The 20,366-nt window shown below is 44.6% G+C and overlaps 1 protein-coding gene across 1 annotated transcript in view; it reads left to right on the plus strand.

Moving 5' to 3' along the window:
• The window catches only part of ERLIN2 (ER lipid raft associated 2), a 574,625-nt gene that overhangs the window by 484,156 nt on the left and 70,103 nt on the right, over positions 1-20,366 (plus strand). The window contains exon 11 of the mRNA XM_069617980.1: positions 17,665-17,744. Coding sequence (XP_069474081.1) covers positions 17,665-17,744 — 80 coding nt within the window. The remainder of the gene's footprint in view (positions 1-17,664; positions 17,745-20,366) is intronic.

Consider the following 20,366-nt stretch of genomic DNA (forward strand, 5'->3'; position numbering starts at 1 on the left):
CGCACCCCTCTTTCATGCCCAAGGTACCGTCGGACTTCCATCTTAACGAGCCCTTGGTGTTGCCAGTTTTCTTCCTGTCGCCTTCGTCGCCGGCCGAGAGGACTTTGCACTCGCTAGATGTAGCTAGAGCGCTTAAGTTCTACGTGGACCGAACGAAGAGTTTTCGGAAGACATCACAGCTGTTTGTGAACTTTGGACCTGTGAACCAAGGGAAGTCTCTCTCGAAGGCTTCCATTTCCAGATGGCTCTCCGGCTGCATCATGCACTGTCATCGGTTGGCCCACCGACCGTTTCCTGGCCGTCCGAGAGCCCGTTCGACCAGAGCGATCAATGCTACTACGGTGTTCTTGTCTGGTGTGCCACTGCTGGACATCTGCAGGGCTGCTACGTGGAGGTCGACGCACACCTTCACAAGATTCTACTGCGTCGACCGGGATTCCAGGGAGGAGTCGAAAGTCGGCCAAGCAGTGCTGCGCAACCTGTTCGCCTGAAGGTGGGCCTGGTGAGGAGGTAAGAGTTGCTTAATGTGGAGTTTATGTAATGCTTAATGTTGAGCCTTTTGCCACCTCCTGTGGTTGTGCATGTGTGTACTGCTATGTATTCTTATATTCATGAGCATGTGAATCCATGCCAGACCCAATGCTGGAGAAGGAACAAGTTACTTACCTGTAACTGTTGTTCTCCAGCATGGGTCTGGCATGGATTCACATGCGAACCCTCCCTCCTACCCCTCTGTGGCTCGTCACTTGGTCATACTGCCACTTTACATGCTACCAAATCTGAGGATTGCTGCCAGGGGCGGGGCTTAGGGAGAAGGCAGTCATTGGCTGGGGGCAGTATGACCCAGAGACCAGTGATTGGTTACTACTAAGAAAGACAGATCAGAAATGAAACTGATACTGATTTTTTTCTTTACCGAGTATTCCCAGCCTGACGACAGGGAATATTCATGAGCATGTGAATCCATGCCAGACCCATGCTGGAGAACAACAGTTACAGGTAAGTAACTTGTTCCTTCTTGATCTTTCCTCTGCCTTTGGTACAGTAATTCATGGCACCCTTTTAAATCGGCTCTGTGATACCCTTGGCATCACGCACCTGGTGCTACACTGGTTGACCTCCTTCCCCTCTGACCGACCTTCCCAGGTACAACTGGGTCCCTTTTCTCTCCTCCATCACACACTCCACCTCCGGGATCCCCAGGGCTCTATCCTCTTACCGTGGCTCTTCAACATCTACCTTGCCCCTCTGGCCCACTTGATCTTTGGCTTCCTCCTCACTTCGTGTTATGCAGATGGCATGCAGCACTCCTTCAAGCTTCCCTCCACTGCTTCCTCTCATTCCTGACATGTTGCCTGCTAACAATCTCTGCCTTAATGCCATTAAGACTGAGATCCTACTCATTACGACCCCAGCTCCCACCTTCTCTCCTACCTTCTGGCCGCCCTCCATGGGTCTCCTCCCCTCTCCCTCCTGTGAGGCGACAAACCTTGGTGTCCTCTTCGCCTCTCTCTCTCCTTCCATCCTCGCATTGCAGACCTTGCCAAGAAGGCCAACTTTCAACTGCACCTCTGCAGAGGCGTTTTCCCTTTCTTCAACTTCCCCCAGAAACTCAATGTCTCCAGTGCTCTGGTCGTCTCTAGGCTGGACTACTGCAACAGCCTATTCCTCAATCTGCCTTTATCCTCCCTTCGCCCCCTCAACTAATCCTGAATCGTACTGCGAGATGTATCCTTGGTCTCAATCCCAGGGACTGCATCTCAACAGCCCTAAAATCTCTCCATTGGCTCCCAGTTGCTGCACGGATTAAGTTTAAGACCCGCTGCATCATCCACAAGCCGTTTTCGGACATGGGACCCTGCTACATCCAACTCTCTCTCGCTAAATGCCTCCCTACTTGAGCCCTTCAGTCTTCTAGCTCCAACTCTCTTCAGATCAGATGCTTTTTCAAGCAGAAAGTGAGGGGTAGATCTCTCTTCCGCAAGAGCCTCCCTGCCCCTCTCTTGAGCCGGATCTCCTGAAGTTCTGGAAGATCCTCAAGGCCCTCCTTTTCTCCTCTTCCTTCTCCTGCTAATGCCTGTCTGCTACATTTGACTGGCTGCCTGGTCCCTTATGAGTTCTGCAGGGCACCAGGCCCTCCTCGCCACTCCACCCCTGTCCTCCCACTTAACATGTGGACCTTCACCTACTGCACTCCTTGCATTCCCTGGCACTTGTCCCCCTGGCCTCCCCTTAGCACTCGCCTAGCCCCTGTCTCCCCCCTGCACTTGCACACTCCCCACTCTGTCCTGCACTTCCCTTCCCACCCTACCATGCACATTCCCTCCAACCAGGACTCCCCCATGCCATACCTCCCCCAGTTAGGTAAGATTTTCATATTTTTGATAAATCTTCCTGACCAGTGTCAACCCTAGAACATTTTGCTTGGACTTTGGGATTATTTTCCCTTGTCCCTAGGTGAGTTGGAATCGTGTTCCCCTCTCACCTAGTCTTTTACTCTTTTTATGAGTGACCTTTTTTAGACTCTCTATAGTGTATGGTTGGAGTTAGTTTCCTATAACTTTTGAGCTTCGGCTGGGTTGCCCATCTGGGCTTCCCTGTTAATTTCTCTTTAATGTACTTGGGCGAACTACTGTTCTCGAGGGTAAATGGGGATTTTCATCCCCTTTACAGTTTAAATAGTGAGCCAGCACCCCCACCTAATGTGAAGTGCTATGAGGATACAATCTATCCCCTTCCTCACTTACCTGTTAACATTTTTGTTACACTTGCAGGTTTACTTGAATGGCTGGTGGCAGTGGTTTTACCTTGGTGACTCTTTAGTCTTATTACTCGCAGGCTGCTAATTCAGCTTTGGTAATGCACAGAAGGGCCACCATTCTGCTAGGATGGTGGGTTCCTTCTTTTTTGCCATTCAGTATCCTTGTTTCAGAGGATTTCCCCTGCCATTCTAGGCGGGTACGACCTCAGTGGAAATTTTGTCTTGGGTGGGAATCCTGCGTATTCCTCGTCAATGCTCCAGAGTGAGAAGGCTGGAAGCGAGGGAGGAGTCCAAAACTATGCAGCCTTTTGTCTTCCACCTTGCCTCAAAGGATCCCAGTCCCAATGGGGGGGCTGGCTTTCCTGATTGGATAGCCAGTCTGCCCCTTTCTGTAAAATGCGGGGAGAGATTGCAGACGTTGTGCTGTAGTTCCTGATAAATACTCAGAACCTTGAAGCTGCCGACAAGTTGACCACTGGAGCTGAAACCTAAGATGAAGATGAAAAAGGACATCTGTAGCAACCAGAGAGCCTGCTGTGTAACAGGAGCATGGTGTAACCCTTCTTTCCAATCGACCTGAGGGTCCTAAACACGATTCCTTGTACCCGGAGGCTGGCGAGATCCACTAGTCGCAAGAGGACCTGAACTTTGAGCCATCCCACAACGTCCCAATACCCTGGGACCTCATGCCCGAGTGTGGTGCATGGTCTTCCAAAGTCCGAATCCATCCGAAACTTTAAACTCCTGCTGGATCTCGAGAGACGCGATTGGAATCCTTGAAGTCCCCTCACCAGAGTGCAGGACCAGATTAGTGAAGATAATTCAACCAGCGATATTCGTTCTTCATCGGACTGCTTTAAAAAGGAGCCAAATCCACAGAGCCGTGAGAATCTGTGAAGAGTCCTTTGCTGGAAGCCTCTTCTGACAACTGCTGCTGCAATTCACATCCAGTGTCCAGTTCTTTCGTCTCCAGACCAAGAATCCATGGACTGGGTCCTGTGCTGTTGCATCCTGAAGGCATCCACTCCGAAGCTCTTCTTTACTCTTAAGGTACTGTGTTGGCTTGGGTAATACTTACCTTAAGTCTGGTGTGCATCCGGTGTGGCTGAGTGGGTGATTTGTGTGTTTGGGAGTCTGCCCATACCACTTGCCCAGGTCTAGTGCTGGAACACATATAGGGAGCCTACTGTGAAGTCCCTGGACACTTTATCTAACTCTAAATGTGAATACATACTTGTTTAAGAAGATCTCCTTTGTAACTTTGACTTTCCTCTAACTGAACCCTTTCTCAAACTGACTACAGCTGGCACCTAGACCACTAGGGTCCCTCTTCTGCCTCAGAGAACTCCTGTAATAGACTTAGGGAAGGACTGCATAAGAAAATGATTCCGCCTTGAAGTATAACAAGTGTCAAAGTACTTACTTGCTAAAGAGATTAGTGTGGTAACTGTATCTCTGTGAAAGAAGTTGTTACAACGTGTAATTTAAGTTTATTCTTGCCTTTGAGTTGCTTTGTGCCCCTCTTAAAAAGCGTATACGTTACTTTGAATGGTGTTTCCCACCTTCTAAAAAGTAATAAGTGTTTGTACTGCTTTATCATTGCTCAACTGAATAAGTGTAAAAGCTTACCAATAGGGTTTACCTGCCTTGAATAACTTTGTGTCATTCTTAAAGTGTAACATTGGGATTTACTTTCCCTGGTCTACTTTATACAGATCTAAAACAGTCTTTGGGTTTATACCTACCTTGAAGTAGCAGGAAGCTCCTTTGAAAAGTTTATAGGTTTTACCTTGATTAGCTGCTGCTCATCTAAACCTGTAACCCTGGGTTGTGCCTCCCTGAATTGCTTTGGTGCTATTCTAAAATAGTTTCATACAGTTCTTACCGTAGAAATTGTATGATACACTTCTTAAAAGTATATTAGTTAAAACTAGCTATTGGATAAAGGATAGTTAGGTACCAATAGGTCAATTACATACCTTGAAATACATTGCCTTTCTTAAAGTGTAATTCGGTTTTGCTTTCCCTGCTTTGCTTAGTGTATTCTAAAATAGTTGTGTTCATACTTCTCATTGAGTAGCTAGAGGCCCCTCCAGAACTAGTAAATCTGCTCATTTACTTTCTCAACTGTGTTCTAAAACGTAATGTTGCCAGGTGTATATGTTACGCTCACCTGGTATCCACAGGGACGCCACCCAGCCAGTTGGTCGTTGGTGCCCTTCCCAATGATTCCCTAGTGTGGTCTCGGTGTCGATGGGATTGTGCCTGGAAATGAAGACTATATTAGGACTGGGTGACCAAGATAAGTTTTCCCCCACCTCCCTTGTGTTTCCAGCCCCTCCAGGTTCTCTTCTCACCTGGTTGTCGGAATCGGTGGGCTCTCCGTCCTGCTCTCTGGGCAGGGGCGCGTTGTCTTTTGTGGGCGCGGGCGGTCCAGTTACTTCACTGACTGCTGCCCTTGTAGTGTTTTTCAGGTAGGTCTTACTGCAATTGATGGCGTTGTAATTCTTGCATGTCTTTTCTCTGTTCTAAATGTCTTTTTTTATCTCCTTAGGAGCGCGGAGTGTACGTTTGGAGAACTGGATATGCTGGTTCTCACCGGGAGATAATGGCGTGCTATAGCGCTATGATGCGGTAAGGAGGCGCTTTGCGTAGCGCAGCGATGTCTTGTCCTCACTGACCTGTGCTTTTCTCTTTTCGTAGGTCGCGGTGAGTTCCCAGCACAGATGGAGTTCCAGAGCTATGCCGGCCGAAAAGCAACCAACCAGGTAAGTCTTTAAGCGCTTTGTGGTTGTAATGTCTCCACTACCTCCTTTGATGATGTCTTCCTCCTTTTCTCAGCTCCTTCGATCCGGGCGGTGAACTCCACCAACAGAACTGCTCAGGAGCTGCCAGCGGTGAAGGATGATGAATGCAGGTAAGATTCTGCTGCTAACAATGTTCTTGGTTTTTCTGCAGGTCTGGAATTTCACCAGGCTTCTGAGAAAGCTGGACACAGTGAGAGTCACGTTGCTAGAAGCAAAGTAACACGAAGCGTGTTGTCTTGTTCGGGTGTGGTTTAAATAACCACTGTAAAGTAGTCCAGGTAAAGTAGTCCCTAGGCCACCACACCCAAAACCTTAGACCGCATAGCTTGGTTCTAGGAATCAAGCTATGTGGATGCCTCCATGTTGGCTGAAAGCCTAAATAAAGTAGTTCCTCAAGCAGATGTCTTTTCTTACTGATGAGCCTGGCGCCAAGAGGGCCTGAAAAGTTGATGCCAGGCCTTATTAGTTATCCGAGCCCTGATTCCACCTGGCCAATGGGCTTGCCAGTGGGGATCAGGGCTGAGGGTCGTGACAGTATACTTGTAACAGGGTTGGTTTCTTATGTGATTTCATAACTGAGTGGCACTGTTTGACTAACAGGGTCTACTACCCGTGAACTACTGATTTGTATTCTAAAAGTATATCTAACCTGGTCCTATTCCACAGGAATAGTATAGTACTATCCTGAATGTATAACCTAAGGTTTGACTCGCCTTGACTTGCTTCTTGCTCCTCTAAATAAGGTTATAGCTTGGTTTGCATACCATAGGTAGTGAATTGGTTCTTATGATGTTATAGTACTTACCCAATAATTATCTTGGTCTACTTGTATTTAAATAAACCCTTTACTTTTTGCAATACATGGTGTTTCAGTGTTCTTTGGACCATATTTACGCCATAATTTCTTTGGCCCTAACTACAGTCCTCTCTCCCTTTTAAGATGAGCCTGCCTGCTCTGTCTCTGCTACCCCGTCATCAGGTGGTACAGCCTTGGACTAAGAGTGGAGTTTATTTACTTCCTCAGATATGGTTCAGAAGTGTGATAGGGCTTTAGAAAAACTGTCCTAGCACTTGCACGATCCGAATGACATAAGGCCTGGTAGGACAGTTATTGTTTTTTTCATCCCTGTTCACCCACCGACACACCCTTTTTGTCTTGTGGTGCCTTGAAACACCATCTGCTGCATTGGCGTGTTATAAAAATATAATAAAATACATGTTTTTAAAAAGTGGTTGTCCAATCATGGATAACAACTGGTTTCTACATCCGTCTAGCAACAGACTCTCTGGTGCTAGGGCATGTGATCTGGGAGCAGAAAGCATCAGTCAGTCTCTCCCCTCTTCCCCTCTTTGCATGCTAGTCACCTTTAGAAGCCATGCTTGGTAAATGTAAAAGTGCACAAGTTAAACATAAAAAGTAGTAAAAATATCACTTATGCCACCAGCTTGTTTTAGGCACATATAAAACATAACCAAAAACCCGAAAGGTTGTAAGTATTCGAAGTATCCTAGTTGCAGTTCACTGGAAGGCGGGTGATGTGTGCAATTTTTAAAAATACAAGAATTCCAAGAAGCGTTTCCCCATAACAATGGAAAAGGGAAGGACAGAGCTTCCAGCATATAGTCTCCAAATTTCAAAATGCCCACACTTTACCGCCCCTGGAATTTCTACAGTTCCTTGGCCTCATGTCTTTCTGCATTTTTCTGGTGCCAGAAGCCAGACTGAAGATGGGATCACTTCAGTGGGCTTTCAGAACTCAGTGTTCAGTTCTTTGCAACAAGACAGATCTTCCACGGATCCAGACATGGGTCTCACAGGACCTTGTGTGATGATCCAGCAAGTAGAAAATTATGGCAGGAGAACCAGTTTAGCAACCTTGGCCGGAAGTGACAGTAGTGATTGATGTGTCGCTAAGAGGTTGGGGCGCATACCTGAACGAGCTCATGGTGAGCAGACTGTTGTCCGCAACCGAGGCAAGACTACATAAACCTTTTGTAGTTGAGGGCAATCGTACTGACGCTGATGGCCTTTTTACCCTTGATACTGGGGAAGACTTTCTCTGATCATGACGGACAACACAAGAGGAGCCATAGGGTCACTACCACTGTGCAGAGAGGCAATACAACTTTGGTTTTGGGTGCTGCAAAGACAATTCTTACCAGCGACTTCACCTGGCCGGAAATAACACTACTGTAGACACCCTGAGCAGGCCGCACTCCATCTCCCACTAATGGGACCTATGCCAGGATGTCCTTGCAGCGATCTTTGCCCTCTGGGGACCCCCTCTACTAGATCAGTTCGCATCCAGCTCCAACAAGAAGAGTGAGCTTTTATGGTCCTGGGATTGTCCCCTGAGCGGAGAGCACTAGGAGATGCCTTTGTAGTGGACAGGGACTTTTCACTGCTGAATAACTTCCCACCTTTTCTCATATCAAATCTCAACAGGAGGTTGAGGAGGTTCGGCACAACCATGATTCTGATAGCCCTGGACTAGGCCAGGAGAATGTGGTACAGGAACCTTCTGAGCTTGCCCATCTGGCCCCTGCAATGTCTTGTCAGAACTCTCAATCTCCATACATGGTTTCTGAGAGTTTGAGATGCAGGGATTGAAACCTTCCAGAAGACGTTATGGAGGTGTTGCTCTGAGCTAGAAGACCAGCAATGAAAGCTCTTTACCGCTGCCGATGGAAGACATTTTGCAGCTGGAGCAGAGCTAGAGATTTGGCTTCTCTATCATGCAACATCGCTGCAGTACTCACTTTCCTGTTGCACTAGCACTACAGGGGCTTCAGGTGTCTAATGCCCCCCACTCCCTTCTTATTTTTCTTGCCAATGTGCGATCTGAACTTGGTCCTAACATTCGTAACTCTTGCCCACTCAGGTTTCCCTCATGGAAGACTGCATTTCTCGTTGCCATAACATGGGCGTGCAGAGTGAACAAGCTCCAGGCCCTGTCATACAAACCACCTTTCACTATCTTTGCTAAGGATAAGGTTAATGCGAAGCGTTCGCCTGTCTTTTCTCCCCAAAGTGGTGTCTAAATTTCATTCAACACCGAATAATTTACTGGCTTTCTTCCCGCCTCCTCATCCTTCAGAGGAGGAAGGGAGTTGCACAGATTGGACCCGAAAACTTCTCCAAGATTTTACACATCGAGGACAAGCCATTTCAGAACAGAAGAGCAATTGATCTTTGGTTACACAGGTCCCAGAATGAAAAAAACCTAACCAAGCAAACCACATCCAGGTGAGTTGTGCTTGCCTTTTTAGAATGCTATTACATAGGAGGCAAAACTGTCATGGATGGACTAGACTCCACTAGAGTAGTAGCAGCCAACCATGGGTATATGTCAAGCAGCGACATGGTATTCACTGCGGTGGTCGGTCAAAAAACCGAAAACAAAATATCGAATCACAAAAATATCGAATCCAAAATCTCGAAAACAAAAAAAAATCTCGAATTATTTATTTATTTATTTATATGTATTTGTGGGTTCAGGTAAGTATAAAAAAAGGGTAAAATAAAAAAGAAAAAGAAAAAAGGGGGTTGGGGGGGAACCCCCCCATTTCGAAATAAAAACGTATTAAAAAAAAATTCGAGATTTTTGTTTTCGATATTTTGGATTCGAGATTTTTGTTTTCGATATTTTGTAATTCGGTTTTTTCACTATAAACCATTCACTGCACATGTTTGCTACACATTGTCTGGATACCTTGGATGGCCAGGATGCAGATTTGGCACTGCTTGTGCGCTGTGCATTGTTGTGCACTCTAAGCCATAGTGGACATTTGCTTCAGGCCTCAGTGGAATCGGCACTCGATGTGAACTATTTTGCTGAGGAATAGTTTTTCAACGTTGCTCTATTATTCCACTGGTAAACACGTTTTCAACGTTATTCATTGCTTATGTTAGTTTGCACTGCTCATCCAAGGACTCTTGAGAAAAAAAGATGCACAAATAGGCTAGAATAGGCTGGTGCTGGCTGGTACCTGATAACGTTACCATGGACATTGTCAAAACTGTGTGAGAGCTATGGAGTTGTTTTTCATGCATTCTTGAGAGAGGGAGGGAAGAGTTCTGCTCCTTGAAGGTTACTATGCGTCACTCCGGCTGGGGGCCAATGAGAATTGCCAGCAGGTAGAAACTTTGAGAGCCAGACTGTTCTAGAAGGTGACACCCGTGATTGCGCAGGACTTAAAACGAGGGGTGGCGAGGTGGTCAGGTAGAAAGTTTCACTTGGAGGATGGACTCATCGCTCCAGGCCCGTTGATGCTGCGATCTCTCTCCTTCACTGTTTCAGGGCTTTTCAGTGACTTCTGGCAATATGGGGATGTTTTCCGCTGCTATGTCAACAGTGATATATTTTAGTTCGACTTTTTATTCTTTACATTTATAGCATTCACTTATTCGTTCAGTATGTGTGCTGCATTTATCCATTCATTTATTGTTTTTGTCAATGGCATGAATAAGAGGCCGTAAAGAGCCATTTAGCAGTGCAGTTAGGTCTGTGTGAGTAAGCGTCCAAGGTTTTCATTCAGTGCACTGGGGGAGAAAACAGCTAAGAGTTCTATGTAACGGAGACGCACTGTCAGAGTTTAGAGCACTAGAAACATTGCGTTACCGCGCTGATCAGAGTTTTTGTTAGTTTACGCTCTGCTGCCAGTTTGTAGTTTCCGAAGGGACAGTGCTCAATTGTCCCAAGTTTTGATAAGGTAGAGTTGTGGTGGTAATCCGAAGAAACCGGCGCTTCATATTAAAATTCTAAGTGAACCTCTTTGGTTCTTGGTCAGATCCCAAGAAGGAAGGATTACTCATGTTTTCGGTTGATTTCTGTAAGGGAGAATTCTCATTTCTGTGCTAATCCCCTTCAACCTTGGAGCCCCCAAGTTCTTTTGCTGGACTTTAGGACTTTTACATTTTTGTCCCGTAGTGAGAGACCTTTTTCTCACTCATGTATTTGGATTTGATTTGGACTCTGTGTTTCTTTTGGTTTTGGAGTCTGACAAACTCCATAGGCATCACCTTTTGTATTGTGACGCACAGCACCCTCAGTACAGTGTCACAGAGGTCTTTTGGATTTCTCCAAAGGTTTAAATACCTTCTCTTGGGTAAACTACTGTTCCCAAGAGCAGTAACGTAAAATTGACTTTACTTGCCTGTTTTTCCTATATGTAGGTCCAGTACACCCCATTTTATGGGGAAGTACTGGGTGGTTACTTAGTATCCCCTTTTCCTACTTTCTCTTGGAGGACAGCCACCCTGCTGTGTGAGTGACCGCTAGGCTACCAATGAATGGGAGAAACCTGCATAAAAGGCAAGGTCTGTCATACAGAAGGCAGAGTCGACCACTGGACGAAGGAACCCGAAGAAAGAAACTGGAAGAGAAGCTTGCTGCATCCTTCTGGACTGTTGGTTTGCCCAGTGAAGCCCTGCTGCAGTGCTGAAGCTCCAAATTTCGTATCGACTAGAGAAGCACGGAACTGACGACTTCTTCCCTTGGGTTGGTGGGACCAACTGACCCCAAGACGGACTTACCTGGAAACCCTTTCTCTGCTGTCTGTACTTCATTACTGCTGCTGGAACCGAGTGCCAGGGGTCAGGAACACCAGAATCGAGTGCATTGTCTTTAAGCGGACCAGACTTCCTGGAAGCTCCAGAGTACCCTCCTGAAGCAGGACGACCCAGGCCTGAGCCACCTCAACAGAGTACTGGACCCCAGAAGTAAGGGGAGCCCATCAAGTGTCCGAAAATTGCAGTGTTGCTATTGACTGGTAGCTGAAACTGCGAAGTGCTGCTGATTTGGAAAGAGCCCATTGCCGCAGCTGACCTCCAAACTGCAGTGCAGGAGTCCTCCAGACGTCCTCCCTCTTGTCTCCACGACTGAGACCCAGGGACTGCAGCCTGAACAGAAGCCAGCTGGACCCCTTCTTCCAACCTAAGGTACTGTCTTGACTAAAGGGGTACTTGCCTTTTTGGTCTGTAGCTTGGCTGCCTAACTGAAGACTTACAGTAGCTGCTTTTTCTGCAGAGTTGCTTGCAGCTTTGCTTCCACAAGCCTTACAGCTTGTGGCCCCACAGTGAATTTTTTCTACAAATTCTCAATATAACGTTGTGCAATACTTTTGTGCTATCTTCCAGAAGTGCCTCAGCTCCCCTAGACTTTGTTCAACTGGCATTGGCTTTCCTGGCTCCCTGCAGACTCTTCTGACCCATTCACCTTGTGTTTACCTTTCCCTCATAGGTGGTACATAAATTACTTGTTAACCTATACTTCATTGGGGGATTGTAAAGTAATTACGTGTTCAGAGAACTTGTTAAACTTTTTCCTTCTCTAATCTTTTCCTTTTCCACAACTCAGTATTGCATTTAAGTGTTAAAAGTGATCTATTTATGTCCACAGTGTCCTAGCTATTGAAGTCACCTCAGGGTGTAGGAAGTGTGTATGTGACATCCCAAAAGGGTTTATACTTGATTAAACTTAAATCTGAGGAAGTGTTTTTGAAGTATATTTTATTGTTGCCAATTGCCCTTTCTAAAGAAGGCTTATAAAAAAACTGACTGTTAAATAAGAATTGAATTTACTAGAAAACCTTGAGTATGTGTTATTTGACTTCTTGTATTTGTAGACCTCTATGTGCCTTCTCTACAGCTCACAATTACCCCTCTTGAGATGAGTCTAGCTGCTCAGTCACTCAACCAACCTGTGTAGTACAGACCTATACCAATAGTTTGGATCTATTGCAAAGAGGACAAGGCTAGTGTAGTCTCACACAGGGATACTACATACAATCTTGCCTAACAATTTCCATAGCTGTTTTTATTACTGTTTATTAGTGTCCCTTGAACACTAATAAAAACAGCTGTGGAAATCAACTGTAAACATGAGTAATCCATCCTATTTGAGATCTGACAAAGAACCAAAGAGGTTCACTTAGAATTTCAATGGCAAGCGCCGTTTTTTTCTGATTCCCACCACAACTCTACATATCTGGGCACTATGTGAAAGCAAAACACCCTCCTAAGCCTTACTGCTCTAACTTTATTTGGTTTTTCTAGACTTCAGTGTCTTTCCTGTTAACCATAATAGGCTGGTTTTCTAAAATCCACCCCCAGGGTTTATTATGGAAATCCATCTTAACATTCATTTTTTGCTAATCTTTCCTTTGTGTAAAATTTGTTTCCCTTTTTAATCCCATACTCTGCCATAAGTGTTGGGTGATGACCATCAGGGCCAGGGCCTTATACATGTACTAGGATTTGGATGTGTCTTTTGGACACTGCAGTTAGTTGTGAAGGCTACTGGGTGCTCATCTACTTGTTAGGTTGTATGGTATCGTGGTTCTCCACACCTCCATGTTTGGGTGGTTGTCCTTGGCAAAGAATGACTACCCTTTTCATGTACACTCACAAACCCACCCCTACTTGGCAGATCTTTCTGTCCAGGTATACCACTTCTTGAACATAGCTCGGACATCCTTGGGTCACGTGGCGGCAACCCTGGCCCGGTACCACGGGTCTTGTTTTGTCTAACGCAGATGTTTTATTGCGTTTTTTAGCACATGCCTTCTCACGAGTCATCCCCCGTCGTACAGATCCTTCCGACCTAACAACCTGGATCGAGCACGGGCTCTGACACCTCCAGGCACCGTGCATACAATCTTGTCCCCCGGTCCACGGGACTCAATCCTTCCTGCGCAGATGGTTTCCCACGCTCCGGTTAGCTTTGGCAGCTGGCGGACAAACTATCACTCGCTCCCCTGTTGCCGCGATGCTTTAATCATTACCCGACACTGACACGCACACCTTGGTCCTCGACCATCAAATATGATTGGATAGCTGGAACACACCCCCCCTGCATCCCAGCGGACGTACGGGCACCTGATTGGTTGCCGCGCACACACCAGGCACCGGCCCACACGCCCGCCCCCACACGTCACAACGTCTTCCTGGCAAGGACTGCTCTTCCTCCACATTCCTGCAGCCACTCGGAGCGGAGCTTACGGCGCGGCAGACACGGATAGCCGCAGGCTGTCTCTCCCTCTCCCACCCACTCAGGCTGCTGACCATGGAGCACCAGTTCCACCATTTCTTAGGTACTGTACAGCCGATGTCCACGACACGGCAATTTAACCTCTCTGCTAGGCACTCCTTGGTTAGTGTCTTATACAGCACTTTATCTCTGTCCTGTTGCAGTTTCACGGATTAGTACACATCTTAAGACACGAACCTTCTTGATGCGTACATCTGCTTCACTGATACCACACAGTCTTCAGTGCCTCCACAGCGACCGGAGGCGGGTATACCTGTCCTTCTTGTGCAGGTAATCTTACGATTCATCTGGCCCTACTCCCACCAAAGGGAGGCCCTCATTGTTACCTCCTCCCCACACCGGTCGCAATTGTACATTACTTGTACATAATTTCTGTTATTATTTCCAGATACTGGTTACATGGCCTGACGCAATCGATTGCCAGGCTGGTGGGGGACTGGAGTTTTCCCAGTTCTCCACACAGGCAACACATGCACTCCCTTAATGCCTTAACACACGACTACGTGCCACAATTTTCCACTTTCTCCACCACTACTTTATGGTAAGTTACATTCATTTCTACTCAACAGGCACTCCCCTTGTTGAGTCCACTTAGACCCCCACTGGGTTTTGTTGCGCTCTCGCCCCACCCGCTGTCCCACACTCCGCGGGGTCGATGTATCCGGTTGGGGGTGTTCTGGGGCCCATGTGTTTTGTTTTCTGTAAGGGGTTTTCAGGCCAGTATCTTTTGTTCTCCAGGGGGGGTCGCACCGGTAGGCCACCAGGTGATCCCGGCATGTCAGGAGACCTAGACATGGCCATGATGTGATTTGCAAACATGACTAGGTTCAATTGTTTGCAGTTCTTTTGATTAGTGCAATTTGTCTACATAAACTGTTTTGTATAGATCATTCCACTCATCATATCTATTCCTTTTTTCTTTTTCCTCTAAACTTCCTTTTTTTCTATTAAAACAACTCTTCCTTCTTCCTTCTGTTGTTCTCTACAGGGACTTGCTAATACTGCCCTGATGAAGGCGGAGTGGTCTCTTCAGTTGTGAAGAGCATCTTTTTCATCCACTTGATAGCGCCGAAACGCATCACTGTCTAGAGGGGATTGGAGGTCCGCACAGAATATCCGATTAGAAATTGGACCTCCCACCTAATTATATATGAATTGTTTCTTCAGTTAGTCAGGATACTTTTTTCAGAAACTCTGCTGATTTCCTGACTTCACTGTCCATTTGTTTTTTTCATCTTTTCTTCCCCCTCATGCGTTGGCAGACCCCTACCCCAATGTAAAATGTCTACACTGGGAGTTCATAGGTACTCAATATGACCATATAATATTGAAAAAAAGTATTTGTTACCTTTTTCAAATTTTGTCTAGTTTGATGTTATCACACTGTGGGAAATACTATATTGATTTCTCTTCATGTTTTAATGATCTTGGTGTTTTCCTTTTTCAAACTTCACAGTTTCGTCTTGTTTCATTGTACCTTGATTTCTCAATATATGTTTAAAAGAAATTTTTTTAAATAATTTTTTTTTTGTGTGTGTACAAATTGCGTTATTGACTGTATATGCCCCTATGGTTTTGGGCTTTCATTTTATGCACAACTTTTCATTATAAAGCCTTGTTTGAAATTTATACAAACTTGAATGATTCTCTTGGATGTTTTGGTTTGAGATGTATACAGATTATATGTAGATGTAACCACCCTAGGGGTTACATAGGTTTGGACCAGAGGTAGGACTTTAATTCATTTACACCTCCCTATAGGCCAATCCACATACGTACCAGTACCTTGTGTTAATACTGGGTGGTTGTCCTTGGAGAATAATCCACAGATCGAGACCTTGGGGTTAGGAGAGTCCCCAAATGGGCATTACTGCTTATAAATATACTTGGTGTCTTTACTGTACATTATGCCTGTATTACTTATTTGTACTGGTATGTTTTCAGTCTAGCAGTGTGGTGGGTCTTCCAGATTTTTGTCTACCTACTACCTCTATGTGAGATGTAAGCCTTGTCGTTCTGACCACACTACCATCATTTGAGAGGTTTGTTTTGAATTTCTTGACAATTATTTTAGCATTCCCCTCCTAGGGATAGTTGTCGGATCCCCACCGGAGGATGGTATAAAAGCTGACTTAGTTGGGATCACTGCTGGTTTATTAGTAGATTTATGATGAGTAGGTACTTTAGCAGAGCGGTATTCATTTCTTTAGCGATTCCCCACCCTCTACAAAGAGCCATAGTCTTTGATACATTTCGTCTTCAGTAGCTTTGAAGTGAGTCCCACAGCATGAAAAGGGTATGGTTTTCAAGCATCTACACTCATACAGTTCTTGGGTGCTGGATGCCTATTTAGACTCCAGTCGGGCCAACTGCACCATTTGGACATTTGACAATCATTCAACCGGGAATGGTCATCGCATTTAAGCCTTCCCAACGTTCTTCCTGGTCACCCAGTGAGGATGTGGATTCAGAAGTGAATACTAGACCACACATAAATGCATCCGGCCAGGTCCATGACAGGTAGGCGATGGCTATGGCTACATCCATGTCCAATACTCGCCTGTTTCCTTGCTTAACAGGTGAGCAAAGCATCCTGGTGGCTTTCAGGTGTACTCTGCATCCATCACAGCTCATCACCAACACTATATATACAATTCCTAATTAATATATGCCAATGCCTAATTAAATCTGGCCTAGTTGAAAATGTGCGCTCTGGATCTTGAAGGTTCTTGCATACTGTCTCTGGAATGATGTCCTTAAAAGTGAGCCACTTAATGAAATGCAGAGTAAGACTTCAGTTGGGCCTGCCTTACTGCTACTCGCACAAACTCAGAATGCATTTAAATTGAGTCTATTATAAAAGTAACGTGTCCAAGTTGTGGGGTGGGGTGGGGTGTCAGGAGTTATGAAAAACAATCCTCCTTTGTTAATGCCTTTTAAGTAAATTACTATCTAATGATCCTCATGCAAATTAGGCCCTTCATATCAGAAGGCCATGCCGCCACCATTGCCCGTGCATTTATCAGGTCACGGCTTGATTATGGTCACGGCTTGATTATGGGAACTCATTACTGCTTCTTGGTGCCCCCAAATAACTACTGAACAAATTGCAGATAAGTAAAAATAATGCTGCATGTACAATAATTGTCCTTCCTTAAAATCATATATCTCGTACTTTGAAGAAGCTCCATTGCGTACCAAATGTGGCTAGAATCAAATGCAAGTCTTTGACCGTTTTTTAAGGTTTTACAGAAAACTGCCCACAATTCCGATTCTTCCTTCCTTTTGTCCGAATGGCGTTTCAAACGCTCAAGAGTAACAGAGTGGTCTTCAAAGTGCCAGCCTTCAAGCTCTGGAATTCTCTGACCTTCATGTAAATAATCTCTTGATCATTCGGAAAAGGCTGAAAACTTTGTTTAGGTAATGGCCTACTCTCTACTATGTTTCCTACGATCCTAGCACTTAGATGCCCCGGCCATACTTGCTTTAAATATACACAAACAATATCATAGCACTGCATAGGAGCTAGTAGATGAGAAATACAGGTTGTTCCAGCAGCAAAAGACCTGTCAGTTTTGCTAATCCAGAAGTAGTAAACTATTGAAACTCTTATTTTAAAAGCCGTGATGCCCAGAGAGCTTGCAATAGAGTGCATATAGCCATGCAATAAGTGCCGCATTTAAGACACCGGAGAACACTAAAGTGCAGATCAATGAAGTCGTTAAGGCCACCAAAAATACACCTCACAAACTTGGGCTCTTCAAGAAGCAAGTCATTTTAGCCTTTAAATGAATATGGATTATTGTAGGAAGCGCACTTAATGGATCCCATTACATAGTTTCGATGTTGATTGTGACAGTTTTTGTTTCCTATCCTGTTATCATGGAGAGTGCCTCTTTTGAACAATATATTTCAACAAAGTTAAAAGAAGCCTGCTGACGATTCTCGGCTATATTTAGAGGCCATCTAAGTTATGTGTTTTATTTGTCATAAATGAACATTTTACTAAATAGGGTTGTCTTTTTCTTCCTCATTCCCCCTCCAGACTCTGCCTACCTCGCTCGGGAGAGAGCAAAAGCCGATGCAGAATATTATTCAGCTCACCAAGCAGCAGAAGCCAACAAGGTAACCACTCATTTGGATCGAAAGGAGCTTTATGCATGCTTGTGCAAATATCTATATTGCCCTAGAAGCTAGTTCTTGGCCTTTGCGTTTATCACTATGGTCTTTAATTGCATGCCTCTGTTTATTTCAACATGATTTGCTTCTTCTGTGAGGGACCACTGTTCTCCTAGTTGCTCGTAACGTAAGCACTATACCCATAATTCTCACCTTGGCATGGTGGAAGTGAGCCTTCTCCAGTGCAGTACAGCAAACGTTCTTGGCTACACCAAGGTCTCTTTCGATTTGGCAAGTCATTGAAACTTGTTTTCCTTTGTATGACTTTATTTATCTTCATTAACATTGAAGAACATATTCTTTCTTAGCGTTTGTTGGTTTGAATTACTTTAAAGACTCATTTTGATGGGAGTGTTGCACTTCACTACAAAACAAAAGATAGTAAATATGTCAACTCCCTAGCTAACATAATGGGGATCATTTGTTTGAAGGAAACCCTGCAACGACTTGCCTCTGCAAAATATTTTACTTTTTAATATCATAGTTGCAATATGGTGTGAAAAGTTAGTTTTTCACTTTGATGTTTTATTTTGCTGCATCCTTCTAAATTATATTTGTCACATCAGCACCTTCGATGTGCGAAGGTAATTTTGAAGGCTTATTTGCCACTAATATTTGCAACTTAAATTAGGATAGCCAGTTTCAAAAATGAGGTGTTGTTGTTTTGTGTTACTGGGATTTATACAGCACACCACTGCAGTTTGTAAGGTCCCCAGTGCTCTGGCAGATCTGAAAGAAACAGGGGGTGGGTTAACTTAGTGGGGAGTGTGCCCAGAAGGTGTGGAGAACATAGAAGCATGTGTGTGCACAGGGGAGCCCTTAATGCCTATGGTGCTATGTTGCACTGGCCGGTACGGATATGCAAGTTGATTGTAGTGATGTATGTTTGATGTAATTTGGGCACTAATTAATTGTTGCACGGGAAGCCTAGTTTTTATGCCATAGTGTCTTTATGCCAAGAGGTTGAGAATGTTGGTGCAGGAAGGTTAGTGGGAGACCAGTTCAGGAAATTGGTGTGGTCATGGTATTCTCTATGTAGGTGGGCCCCATGGGCAACATCTCAGCGGCAGTGGCCTTTGTGTGAGTGTTCAGATGGATTACCAAAATCTGCCCTGGTGGGAGGAGTTTTGCACACCAGCCTATTTATGGTAAACGGGGAAGAAACTAAGAGGTTAGACAAACGAGCAGTAAAGGCTTAGTCTTAGGAAAAGTGTGAGAGTGGTCTAGGCCTACATTGAGTCCACACCAAGCAACACCAGTGTTTATAGTTAGACGGTAACTATATGCAATTACAGTTTTTTATTAGGCCTTTAGTAATGCATAAAGCATATACAAAAACATGCTAGGGAGTTTCACAAAGGTCCACCAATAGTTGGGACTTGTGAAGAATCACACTTGGGATACAGGGCTCCAACTACAAGTTTTGTTTGCCGCAACGGTCGAGCAGCCAGGCCCATTTTAGGAGGGAGAAAGGGCTGTAGGCAGTACAAAGAATATATACACTTAGGCCAAAGAAACACTGACACACTAACAGTTATATACAAATATTGGTTTATTTGATATATAAACTAAGGGAAGTAATTCTTCAGAAAGGTAGAAAAACCAATGCATTATCCACAGTGAGTAAACCACTGTGTAATACTTTTAGAATGGCAGTATGCAATTCAAAGGCAAGTCAAAATGTTGTGATAACTTTCTGAATATGTCTTTCAGATACAATTGGAGGAATCAAAACCAATATAAATTGGGTAAATATTTGTAAATATTTTCAGAGACACTTCAGAAATCCATCCCTATCTAGTTTTGCCCTCCACGGTTCAAAAGGTTCCAGAGGAAGTCTTTAGTAACAAGTACACTTTTAGTTGGGATATAGGGTCGGGGACTTCAGGATTCTCCCTGTAGGTTCAGAGACCTGGGTTAACGTGTATGGACAAAATCCCTGTTGGGGGAGTTTTCCTGAAGTCCACTTTGTAGGTAGACTTCACAAAACTATCCCAATAGTTTGTATATCCCCCAACTCTTAGTATCAGTATGCACTACTCATGGAACCCTTGGTAGAGTGGCAGAGCAATTGCGCTTATCATAAGAGGAAGATGTGAGCTATAGGAAAGTACACTGAACCGATCTAGTAAAGCAAGTCAAAGAAACACTTACTCAATGAAGGTATATTAAAATATAGATTTTTATATAGACACAAGTCACTTTTAAATAATTAGCACATTAAACCAAAAACTTTACTTTAGAATATGTTTCAAAGGCCACTACTTAGCTTGCAGTTGCTTGCAGCTACAATTGTTACAGCATTTGACACTAATGACAGTTCTACCCAGTTCTACTGTATTATCGGTAAGAACGCGCACTCGTTCACACACAAATTAATACAGTAATTGTATTTAGTTGGCAAAATCACATAAGATAATGACTTTTAGGAAGGAAACCAGTTACGTAGGGTAACACTAGCAGGGCTTAAGGTTTCTTAAGTGCAAAATGCAACTCTAGCTAAAGGCAGTTTGGAGAGGTCTCGAAGTCTTGACAAGCAGCAGAACTACAAACTCCTGTGGATATTTT

The sequence above is a fragment of the Ambystoma mexicanum genome, chromosome 10 (genome assembly GCF_040938575.1).
Source record: "Ambystoma mexicanum isolate Mex_15411 chromosome 10, UKY_AmexF1_1, whole genome shotgun sequence".
Lineage (NCBI taxonomy): Eukaryota > Metazoa > Chordata > Amphibia > Caudata > Ambystomatidae > Ambystoma > Ambystoma mexicanum.